A 12,470-nucleotide genomic window follows, 5' to 3' on the forward strand; every position below is an offset into this window, starting at 1 on the left:
GATGAACTCAAGACTACACACGCACCCCATACTCACCCACGTGTGGTCCAATCGAGGGGCACCCGACTTGGATGGGTGGGCACAGGGTCCAACACACACACACGCACGCAACGACATGCTCACATTTTAACCACGGAGCGGGTGAAAGAAAAAAGGTTGGAATATTGGGATGATGAAGAACCAGGCACTACTTAAGATGAAGTCTTAGAAGTCAAATCTTTTGCTGAGCTGCAATGGCTATAAGGGCCTCGTCTGCTGGTGTGGCCTCCTTGGCCTTAGCCTCCGACACTTCTCCCTCCTTCTCTTCTACCTTCGCTTCTTCTTCTCGTCTGCAGTCTCGCTTCTTTTCTCCTTCTGGTTCTCTTTGGTCCATCCTTCCTTTCCCCTCTTTCTATCGAGTTTACCGGAGAAGAGCAGAACCTCTTATTCGTATGATGCTTCCTTCAGTGTAAATATCTACCCCACTCGTCACTAATGGCCGGCGCTGCGGCCCAGGAAAGACCAAAGGAACTTTTTTCCAATCTTAGATATGCAAACGAGAGTTCTGACGTGATCCATTTTCGTTGCTTTTTTCACTGACATTTTATTCTGTGCAGTTATCCGGAAAGGGCTTCGAGTCCCGATCGGTCAAGGTAAGATTTTGGTCCTCTAGAGTGGCAACTACAGTTTCGTGTCTCGGTACTGATTACCCTCCCATTAGTTGTTTCTGGTATTTATCTTGAAAGATGTTTGGCAGATGGTCGGCCAGAGCAATCAAGACCTTCAGCATGGCCGAGTTAGAGGCACGAAAGATGAAGTATCCTACCACTGGTACGGAAGCTTTGTTGATGGGCATGCTAACTGAAGGTACGTTTCTTCTGTTGCTACACCTAAGTTTGTTCCATTGTAAGTTTGTTAACACTGAGTTTCAGAGGAGGTATTATAGTGGAGGATTGAAACTTCTCTTTTGAATTTCCACGGTAATATTTTTGAAAATTAACTAAGTTGTGTGCTTCAAATTGCCACTTATGGAGATTATCCTACAAAATTGCCTTTTAATTAGCCTAAGGCCTTTATAAAGTCGTTTGCTTTCTCTTTTGCCTTGCTTTACCACAATACTAGGAGGTAGTGCCACACACACTTTTGCACTCTTGTTCCATCTTCTGCCTCCATTATGTGGCTGTTAGAATGCGTTTTGCAGCTTATCGTTTCAGTTGCTATTAGAAGGAGGCACACGTGGTAAGAATAGAACTTATTTTCGCTGCTGCTCCTTATAGCTTGGAGGTATATATGTTGACGGTGGTGTGACCATGCTTGTGTTTGATATTGAATGGTGGTGCGATGAACCTTTTGTGAAGGTGGAGCACCCATACTTGCATAGTCATTTGCGTTGAGCTTGTGATCGTAATAAACGGGGAAGATGAGGATTAGGCAAGACAATTAGTCAATGCTATGCATGATAGAGGGTATGGTCTTCATTCTTGCGAGTGACTGTCATGAGATTGAAACTACATTATTTGTTGTGCTTCCAAAGGATGAGTTTTTGCATGTTCCTAGATTTTATCTAGATATATATTGAGTTTGGCAACATTGGCCAGAGATGAGTTAGAGCTAGGTGTGCTGAGGTGGATGACTCCTAGCAATGGTGGGCACTTCCGTTAGATTAGGACAAGTCTGTTAGAAATCGACCAAAAGAGGGTACGCACAGCTCTATACCTTTCGTTGGCGTAAGTACTTTGTGCAAGTTTTTCTTACAGGACTACTTTGCAGTTTTTCCTTTGCAGGTTCTTCTCTTTGCAAAGAAATTGGGGCTTTTGAGCTATTTGTAGGCACATTGCATTTTTTGGAGTGCTCTTGTGCACTTTTTGGGCAGACATTGCAGTTGGTTTGCAGTTCTTGAAGAAATTTGGGACTTTTGCAATTACACTGCAATTTTGCTATGAAAATTAGGGCTTTTGCAGGTAGAGTGCAAATTGTGCAACATTTGGGGCTTTCATACCATTTGTTCTCTTTTGTATGCAAGAAATTGGGGCTTTTGCATTTGGGTTGCAATTTTGCAGGTAAAAGAGCATTTTGGAAGTCGGCAAGAATTTTTGGACTCAGTACGAGTCAATTTACAGAATTTTGCCCCTTTTTGCAGATTCTATTTGTAGATTTTTGGGCATTCAGCAGAGCATTGTGGTGCATGTTGAGCCTTTGATAGGCTGTGACAATATTTGTCAATGTGGGCAAATTTTCTTTGGCAGATTTTACTTGTGTATTTTGCATCTCAGGAAGGGATTTTACTTGTTTAGTTTGCTGTATTTCTGAGTTTATTTGGCAAAAATGGCTCAGAACAATCCCAATGACGTGTTCGGAGTCCTCACATAGGAGGATAAGTTGGATGGCACCTACTGTTTGTGGAGTTTTATGGTTCGCAATATCTTAGTTGGTAGACATCTTTGGGATTATGTCAATGGAGATGAAGCAAGACTAGATACAGTGGCTACACCTGTCACTCCTACAGTTGGAGGCAGGGGTAGAGGTCAAAATGCAGCACAAGTAGTTGGAGCTGCCGCTCTAGGAGCTCCCACAGCAGAGCAGAAAAGATGGGATTCTAGGGATGCACAAGCACTATCAGTGATTTCTCGCTCTGTCAAGAGGTTCATTATACCTCACATTCGGTCATGCAAGACATCAAAGGCAGCTTGGGAGATACTAGAGAGTATGTTTGCAGCAAGAAATGATGTCAGAGTTTCCTTTATGAAGCGAGAGCTTTCTCATACGCATATGGATGAGGGAGATTCCATGAATTCTCATCTCACAAAGCTTCAGGATTTGAGGGAGCAACTGCTGAATATTGATGAAGTCATTCTGGATTTAGAGATGATTACCACCACTTTGAATTTTCTTCTTGAGTCCTATCTCGATTTTCACACCTCGCTGAATTTGTCATTGAGGGGGGCAGCAATCCTTTCTCTTTTCATGAGTTGGTAGGACTTTTGTTGCAGAAGGAGCAGACACAAAGAAATATGGCAACCCGGGCTGGCGAGCATGCCATGCTTTTCAAGTTTAAGCCCAAGGGAAAAGAGCATCAAAAGCAACATGCCAATCAGTCCTCACATCAGCATAAAGCTGATTCATGACAGCTCTCTTATAAGGCTAAGGGTGATGCAGACAAGCAGAAAAAGGACATATGCTACTACTGCAAGAGGCCAGGTCATTATATTGGTGAGTGCAAGAAGCGCATAGCTAAAGAGAAGAAAAGGAATTCAGGTATGGTTGTGTCAGATGCATCAGCTCCTCATTTATATGATGGGGGAGATGTTGCAGCCAACTTTGTGGAAGAGCACTATGCCTTTCTGTCTTGCACTTTAGATTTTTCAGTGGGTAGTTCAGATGCTACAATCACTAATGACGATGACCCTTTTTTTTGACTTGTAGCTATGATCCTTCAAAGGATGCATGCTCTCTTAGTGTCAATGAGACACTGAATACTTCTCTTCCATTTTTCTCACAGCTGCTGCTCCCCATCTCCCCTCCTTCGCTTCAGCAGCCCACCTTTTACCCTTTTCCGCCTCCCTCTCTTTTGCCTTTGTGCTGCCTGCTGCAGCCTCATGGCAGTTTTCTCCCCCCTGCTTGGTGCCTCTTGTCCCTTTGCGTAGACTCATACTGTGCTCCAGCAGCTCCCCGTGCTTCAGTAGCTAGCCGGCAGGGCTTTTGCCTCCCCCTTGGGCTCATGGGTGTCGCTGCGACCATGACACGTCCCATGCACTCCTGAAACCTCTGATCTGCAAACAAACACACACCACGTGAGAACTAAGCAGGCTGCTCACCACCCAACCATGACATCTACAGGATGTGATCTCGAATCAGGAGATGTCCCCTCCGAGCCACGAGCTGAGCTACTGGCACGAACTCCCAATCAGATCCAAACCAGCCTGGTGTCCCATACCACCAGGTGGCGCTGTGAAGCCCTGGATCTGCCACTGGGCCTTGGGCTACGCTAAGATGCAGGCGCGTGCCGTGACTCAATCCAGGATCAGACCTAGCACCTGGGAACGAAACTTGCTCCCAACTGCACACTGAGAACTGAACTCCCTGGGCCCCTTTTACAGACTCGGGCCCCGAGCGCCAAAAATAGCGAAGACCTATAAATAGTTCGTACCCTTGTCACTCAACCTGAGAATCAAGCCTGCCTAGCTCTAAGCCTCCCCAGGCTACCTGAGCTAGTCTAGTGTACCTAGTACACGTCAGATACCAATCCGTGCACATGACATACTCCCCCTCCTCTAAGAACTCACTCCTGAGTTCGCTAAAAAACTCGGAAATGTTCTCTGGAGGTTTTGTAATGTCTCCCATGTTGCATCCTCCTCAACATGATCCTTCCACTTGATTTTGTATTCCGTGATAGATCGATTACGAATCTGTCTGTCACGAAATTCAAGAATACACTCAGGTTCGTGAGGAATAAAAGTCAAATCTGTAACTTCTATTATCTCGTGAGAAGAAACAAGTTGATCTTCCGCACCCAAAAGTTCTTTCAGTCTACTGACATGAAAGACTGGATGTACTTTAACATCAGGAGGCAATTCTAGTCGATATGCAACTCTGGTCCAATTCTTTTAATGACCTTGAATGGGCCACAGTATCTGGGGGATAATTTCGGAACCAAACCAGTACTTAGGCTCTTGGATTCCTTGGGAATTCGCAAATATACCATCGTTCCTTCAGAGAACTCTCTAGGTGAACGATGTCTATTAGCATAAAATCTGTCCCGATCTTGGGCACTTCTAATAGACTCCTTGGCAAACTGCAACATTTCCTACATGTCTTGCAAGAAGTTCTTAGCAGCATCATTTTGAATCCCTTTTAACCCAACCATAACTGGTGACTTAGGTTGAAACCCGTACATAAGCATAAAAGGACTGTAACCAGTACTAGAATGCTTTGCACTGTTGTAAGCAAATTCTATCATAGGTAGATAATCTTCCCATGAAGACTGTCTCTTAGATACATATGCCCGAAGCATGTCTTTAAGCAACTGGTTAACCTTCTCTGTACTGCCATTGGATTGTGCATGATCCGAGGAACTCATACTTAGAGTAGTTTCTAACTTCTCAAAAACAAGTGTCCAAAAATTACTTGTAAACTTTGAGTCCCTGTCACTGACTATGTCAGATGGCAAACCATACAGCTTAAACAAGTGGTCCACAAACTCGTGAGCCAACTGAACAGCTGAAATAGTTGTTCTAGTAGGTAAGAACCTAGCCATTTTTGTCAAACGGTCGACTATGACCCAAATGGAGTCATGATTCTTGCGCGTTCGAGGCAAACCAGTAATAAAATCCATGGAAATACTTTCCCATTTATTACCTGGAATCTGTAATGGCTGTAATAAACCCGCGCTTCTAAGGCATTCTGCCCTAGTAACCTGACAAACTCGGCAACCTACTACATAGTTATCAATGAATGCACGCATCTTAGGCCAATAAAAGGTATGCTTCACAAGAGACAGAGTCCTATGTATACCCGGATGTCCAGCACTAGGAGCATCATGACACTCCCAGAGAATCTTGGATTTAAGGTCCAGAACATCTGGCACACAAATCTTTTCATTCCGGAACAGCAAGCCGTTCCTAATCATCCACTGACCTCCCGCCGCCTGTACCGTAGGTGGCACAATCCCTGAGTCCTGGTCAACCATGGAGCTCCCATCCTGGACTCTCTGCCAATAAGAACTGAAATGACTATCAGTTGCGTATAGCCCTCTCAAGAATTGAAATAGGTCTGAGGATATTTTCGTAAATGACAGAGCATTTACAAACTTAACTCAACTTAAGGCATCCGCCACACTATTCAACGAACCCTTACGATAACGTATGTATGAGGCCCGAATCAAAAAAAAAGAGCAAGGAGCTGAACAGGCCCTCTAGGAACACGCGGCCTATGGAACCCAAAAGAAGTTGAAGATCATGTTTTGGAATTGTAGAGGTTTCCCTTGGCATAAAGGGGCTGGATTGAATGAAGTTATGCATGATGCAGACATTATTTTTCTCGCAGAGACTTGGGAAAGGGACATATGCAGAATTCCTAAAATTAATGGATACGTGGTGCACTCCATCTGGCAAAAGCAAGTTGGCCTACGAGGGCAAGGAGGGGTAGCATGCATATACAAGGAGCATATACAAGACATGATTTCCATAGCCAAAGATGACATCCACAAACGCTTCATATGGATCATGGTAAAAGGAATGCACTCACCACTTTACATTGCAGGGTGCTACATTCCTCATAGAGAATCTCCCTTCTACCAAAGACATGAGGTTGACCCAACCCAGCCACTTGGAGACCTGTGCTTGGATATAGCTATGTTCAACAAAAAAGGAAATGTTTTGCTCATTGGTGATTTCAATGCACGGATAGGAGATCTACAGTTTCACTATCCCACTCAGCAAGAATACATCAAGGAACATGAGATAGACATTGACCCCATTTGGTGTAGATGCTCGAAGGATAAGGAAGTGAATGCACATGGTAGGGCATTGGAGCAATTGATGAATGGAATGCACATGTTGGTGGTGAATGGCACAGCCCTTTTCCCAAAATCAAATACCCCTACTTGTTTCCCTGCCAGTGGAGGGGCTAGTGTGATCGACTATGCATTGATTGGTTTGGAAGCTTGCCATCTCATTCATAATTTCTCACTTGGCTCAAAGTCCCCTGATTCAGATCACACACCACTATATGTGGAGCTTAATATATTACTTGCCAAGGCAACTTTAGAAGAGCGCAAAACAGTTGAAGGCAACTATCATATAAATGAGGCAAAGAAGGTGGAGTACGCTGAAACTCTAGAGACGTGTCTGCTGGGAAAACAGAAAATTGGGTGGACAGAATTGAAAAATGCTATTCTCACTACAGCCAAGTCAGTTTTGGGGTACAAAAAGAGCAATAAAGAATGCAAGAAAGGGCTACCATACAATGTTTGGTTTGATGCTGAGTGCAAGGCAGCTAGGAATGCACTAAAGGGGATCCCAATGGGGGATGAGAAAAGAGCAGCTGAGAAACAGCTCCATGCACTTACACGTAAAAAAAGACGTGCACATATTGTGAACAAGGAATGGACTGATGCAATTGATTTTATCAAGCATCCTAGAAGAGCATGGAAAGGAATTAAACAAAGGTCAAATGACATTATGGGAGATTTTACAGAAACACAGATGCTGGAATATGCTCAACAGCTCTACACACATCCCAAGAATCGGCCCATGGTGAGCATACCTCTCAGCAGTAATACTCAGGGTCTTTTCTCATTGAAAGATGTACAAGATGGCCTCAAGAAAATGGTAAATGGAAAGGCAGCAGACACTCTACACCTAGTGGCTGAACTCATTAAGTGGACCAATGAGCACACGCAAAGGCACATAGCAATGGCACTAAATCAGGCTTTGATGCATGGTTTCCCAACAGAATGGCAAGAGAATTGGATCAAACCAATCTACAAAGGGGGTGACCGCAATCAATTAACAAATTACAGAACAATTATGGTATGTTCCACTCTAGCCAAACTATATAGCACAATAGTAGAGGCAAAATTGAGTGCTTGGGCAGAGAAAGAAATAAAAGAGCAATGGGACAAGCTGGTTTCAGACCAAAACACTGTACAGTGGATCACCTAGTCACTCTTCGAGTTTTGATGGAGGAAAGCCGCCTCAAGGGGAAGCCACTCTTCTGTTGTTTCATTGACTTTAAGAAGGCATTTGATACAGTGCCTAGGGATGTGCTATGGGAGAGAATGGAATGCATAGGGGTGCTCGAGGAAATAAGGTTTGCTGTCTTTAGACTTTATGAGAAAGTAAAATGTCAACTAAAATGTAAGGATGGGATGTCACAAGAGTTCTATAGTAATATGGGGGTAAAACAAGGATGTCCGCTCTCACCCACTTTGTTCGGCCTATGCATTGATAGACTTGAGGAGTTGGTGAATGAAGAAGCATGTAAAGATGAGTTATACAGCCCTCATCTAGCAGGTCTCGTGATTTGGTTGCTTCTTTACGCAGATGATGTGGTTGTTTTCAATGATAGTGAAAGTAAGATGCAAAAAATGATGGATATCTTCAGCATATTTTGTGCAGAGAGTGGGATGGCTATTAATGTCAACAAAACTAAACTCATGATAGTCAAGACTATACAGCCAAGCAGCCCCCTCCAAATCTTATATAAAGGACAACCCATTGAGACAGTGCACTCATTCAAATACTTGGGTATTGAAATCCCCGCCAATAATAGATGGAACAGCTGTGTGCAACGGAGACTTGATGCAGGATGGGCAAAATACTTCCAATTTGAAAATGAGTGCAACAATAGCAATACGAGAAGGTGGCAAGTACGAAATATGATCTTTGGGGCATATGTGATACAGACAGTACTCTACGGAGTAGAGGTATGGGGTGGGAGTATATCTCCATCAACGTGGAATGAGATAGAGAAAATGCAAAAGTCTTTCATTAGGAGGCACCTGGGCATCAAGGCTACTACACCATACTCTTTGTTACTTCTAGAGACAGGATGTATACCCATAGAGCTACATGCTCTGAAGAGAGTACTCAGATACATCACAAAGGTCAAGTGCATGGATAATGAAAGGCTACCAAAGAGAGCATGGAATGAAAGTCAGAAGCTTCAAAAGACAAACAAGGGCAAGATTTTGACATCCGGATGGGCACAGGACCTAAAAAAATGCTTCAAGAAGTGGGAAGTAGAAGAGTATTTAAACTACTCTTCAGAGGAGATTGATGGAGAGGCTTTTCATTATGACCTGCTGAATGCACTACACAGGAAATGGCAAACAGCAGAAAACAAAGATAAATTTGAGTACTATCGCACATATATCAACCCCGAATATTGGTCAATTTATACAGGAAGGGAGACAACAACGCAGAAGTACATATGTACACCTATAGCAGTGCATAAACGGAGGGCTTTAGCCTCACTTCGCACCCGATCACACCAGCTGCAAATAGAAACAGGGGGATGGAAAAAGATGCCAAGGGAGAGTAGAATATGCCAACTATGTGATCAAGGTATGGTTGAAACAGAAGAACACATGGTAATGATATGCCCTCACTATGCACACATTAGGGAAGAGTTCAATCACCTCCTCGAGGGACATAACAAACTGGCTGATTTGCTGCATAAAGGGTCACCTTCAGCTTTAGGAACATTTGTGTATAAGCTCTTTAAGCATAGGAATCCACCTGAATCCTAGAAGGTGGTTTCTCTTTCCACCCTCCCATCTTCGGGAGGAGCTTTCATGTACTTGTGATATTGTATTGCCCAGGTCCCATAGGCCGGTTTTGGTCTTCAGAGGACGATAATATATTCTTCTTCTTCTTCTTCTTCTGCCAATAAGAACTGAAATGACTATCAGTTGCGTATAGCCCTCTCAAGAATTGAAATAGGTCTGAGGATATTTCCGTAAATGACAGAGCATTTACAAACTTAACTCGACTTAAGGCATCCGCCACACTATTCAACGAACCCTTACGATAACGTATTTCAAAATCAAAATCTTGCATTAATTCTGCCCATCTAGCTTTCCGTCCCCTCAATGCAGATCCATCACACACATACTTAATTGACTGATGATCAGTCAATACAAGGAACTTTGAACCATACAAGTAGTGTCTCCAAACCTTAAGGGCATACACTACAGCATAAAGTTCCTTTTCTAGTGTGGGCCAACGATATTGAGTGTCGTCTAGCTTCTTACTCTCGAAAGCTACAGGTTTGCCCTCTTGGAATAGAGCTGCCCCAATCGCATAATCACTCGCATCGGCCTCTAAAACATAAGGCCGGGTAGGATCGAGTAATGCAAGAACGGGTGCTTCCTTGATAGAAAACTTCAAGGTTTCAAAAGCCTTGTTCATTATATCATTCCAAGAGATCGGTTGAGTAGACCTGCGTCCACGACCTTTCAATATGTTTGTCAGGGGTGCCGTGATATGTGAATAATCACGCACAGACTTTCGGAGAAATACCGTAAATCCTAGGAAAGAACGAAGTTGTTTCACAGTCTGAGGAATAGGCCATTCTAAAACCTTTTGGATACGATTCAGATCAATGCTAATACCTTCAGAAGAAATCTTGTGTCCTAATTAAATGATCTCCTTCATAAAGAAGTCACATTTACTCATCTTGGCATAGAGCTTATGCTGTCTTAGAATAACTAAGACAATCCGGAGGTGTCCTATGTGATCCTCAAGCGTTCGACTATATACCAAGATGTCATCTAAGAACACTACAACAAATTTGCCCAGAAAATCCCTGAACAAATCGTTCATCATCTGCTGAAAAGTAGCAGGAGCATTGGTCAAACCAAAAGGTAATACGAGAAACTCGTAATGACCATACCTAGTTCGGAATGCGGTTCTATCTATGTGTTTAGCATAGATACGGATTTGGTGATAACCCGTACGCAAATTAATCTTAGTGAAATATTTCGCTCCGGCCAAACGGTCTATCAAATCATCGGAACGAGGTAGAGGGTATCGATTCTTAATTGTCACTTTATTTAATCGTTTATAATCTATACACATTCTCCAGGTAGAATCTTTCTTCTTTCTTAAGAGGACAGGTGCACTCCAAGGTGATTTACTTGGGCGTATATAGCCCATATTCAGGTAATCCTATAGCTGGGTAGCTAACTCATCCTCCTCGACCTGGCTCATCCTATAAGGTGGCACACTAATAGGTTGAGCCCCTGGGACTAAGTCTATGCGATGATCTACTGCCCGTTCTGGAGGTAAACCTTCCGGCAGTTGAGCAGGGAATACATCCTTAAAACTATCTAACAACATTCTCAATTCACGGTGTTCAAACACACTTAAATCATTCTTGTTAATTACAAAAACAACAAATGAAGAAAGCGGAATCAAAACACAGTGATAGACATCATAATGAGAAGTGTTTAATATATTCCGAAGCTGCATCGCAGATACAATAGGTCCCTGAGAAGAGGGAATTTTATCACACTGAATACAAAATTGGGTGTCCTTATCTACAAAAGAAAGTGTATGCTCCGTCCATCCAATCTGAATATTGTGGGTTTTAACCCACTCTATTCCGATCAACAAGTCTACATGCTCGAGGTGCATAACATAACACGTAAGAACCCGTGTGTAGGCTTGAATCCGGATAGGAAGCGCTTCAACCTTGCGATCCCAAAACTGCTTCCCAGCTGGAAGCTGCACCTCATAGGTGTGATTGCTAGGTACTGTGGACAGCCCCATCTTCTGCACAAATTTGTAATTAACAAAATTGTGAGAGCTGCCCGGATCAAAGAGAATGTGAACCTGTTGGTCCCTAACTTCTCCATAAACGCGGAAAAGATCATGGGAACCAAACAATGAAGTATTGAAAGTGCAATTACAAGAAAGTGGGCAGGTAATGACATTTACTGAAATACCTGTCATCGAAACTTGGTTCGCTTCCTTGGCTCTGGTTCCTGGACCTGCCTGGAGCTTTGGTCCAAGCACTAACTTTTGATTCTTGCGCTTTGGACACTCATTCTTGGTGTGGTCCCGCTCCTCGCAATAGAAGCAACGTCCTTCTTTCTTGAGCTTCAAAGTACGAAGAAAACGGGCTTTACCATTCTTTGCCTGAGTCAAGTGTTTCTTGGAGGCGTTGTCCGTAGACTTCGTCTCCCCAGTACCAGTCGTAGGCTGAAAGAACTTGCGTTTGTTCTTTCCACTCGTGTCGGAAACTGTAGTTACTTTTGCACCGGCCATGGTGTCATCATAAATACGCGCGTAGTTCATGGCCTCTTGCAACATTGTGCATTTGTTGTTCTTTATTTGCAACTTGTACGAATCTGGCAAACCATCAACAAAGAAACCTAACAAGGTCACTGGATCCATTTTTGTGGCCCTGGTCTGCAGATCTCGAAACCTTTGAAGATAAACTTCAAATGACAAGTTTAGCTTTGACATATCGAGGGCTTTAAGCTTGCCAACGATATCATAATCGTCCTCCTTCTTCAGGAACTCCTTCCTGAAGACCCCTTCGAAATCTATCCATGTATTCAGCTTAGGCTGGAGTTCCTTCCACCATAGCAACGCTTTACCTGACATGAAACCGGCTGCAAGCTGGATTTTCTCCTCATCTGGGTACGGGTGGAACTGGAAGTGTACCTGCCACTTGTGTAACCAAGTGTCAACCACCTCCTTAGTTCGAGACTTTTGATCTCCCGGAAAAGGGTCGGGAGTTATGTTCGGACCTAGCACTGAAGCCATGGCATCCACATGCGTGAGTGCCTGCACAGTGCTAGCCAGAAGAGTGAGAGTCGTCTGAATCCTTTGGAGTTGCTGTGTCAACCCCGTTTGATTCGCATTAACCTGCTCGAATTTTCCATCCAGAGCAGTGGTGAATTCACTGAAGGCCTTTTTCGTAATCAGGTCATCATAAAGACCCTGATCTTCCTCTCCCACAGGAGTGTAATCCAAATCCTG

At 43.5% G+C, this 12,470-nt stretch overlaps 1 protein-coding gene across 2 annotated transcripts in view; it reads left to right on the plus strand.

Annotated features, from left to right (window-relative positions):
• Window positions 1–173: 173 nt before the first annotated feature.
• LOC147904295 (ATP-dependent Clp protease ATP-binding subunit CLPT1, chloroplastic-like) overlaps window positions 174–12,470 on the plus strand; it is a 50,150-nt gene continuing 37,853 nt past the window's right edge. Inside the window, exons 1-3 of one of the 2 annotated variants that reach the window (XM_087385709.1) lie at window positions 174–448; window positions 597–632; window positions 737–846. In XM_087385709.1, coding sequence (XP_087241835.1) covers window positions 234–448; window positions 597–632; window positions 737–846 — 361 coding nt within the window. In that variant the 5' untranslated portion in view covers window positions 174–233. The remainder of the gene's footprint in view (window positions 449–596; window positions 633–736; window positions 847–12,470) is intronic. The other variant, XM_087385703.1, reaches the window with a different exon arrangement.

The sequence above is a fragment of the Dipteris shenzhenensis genome, chromosome 2 (genome assembly GCF_047967505.1).
Source record: "Dipteris shenzhenensis isolate YYH24624 ecotype China chromosome 2, Dip_SZ_1.0, whole genome shotgun sequence".
In the NCBI taxonomy this organism is placed as follows: domain Eukaryota; kingdom Viridiplantae; phylum Streptophyta; class Polypodiopsida; order Gleicheniales; family Dipteridaceae; genus Dipteris; species Dipteris shenzhenensis.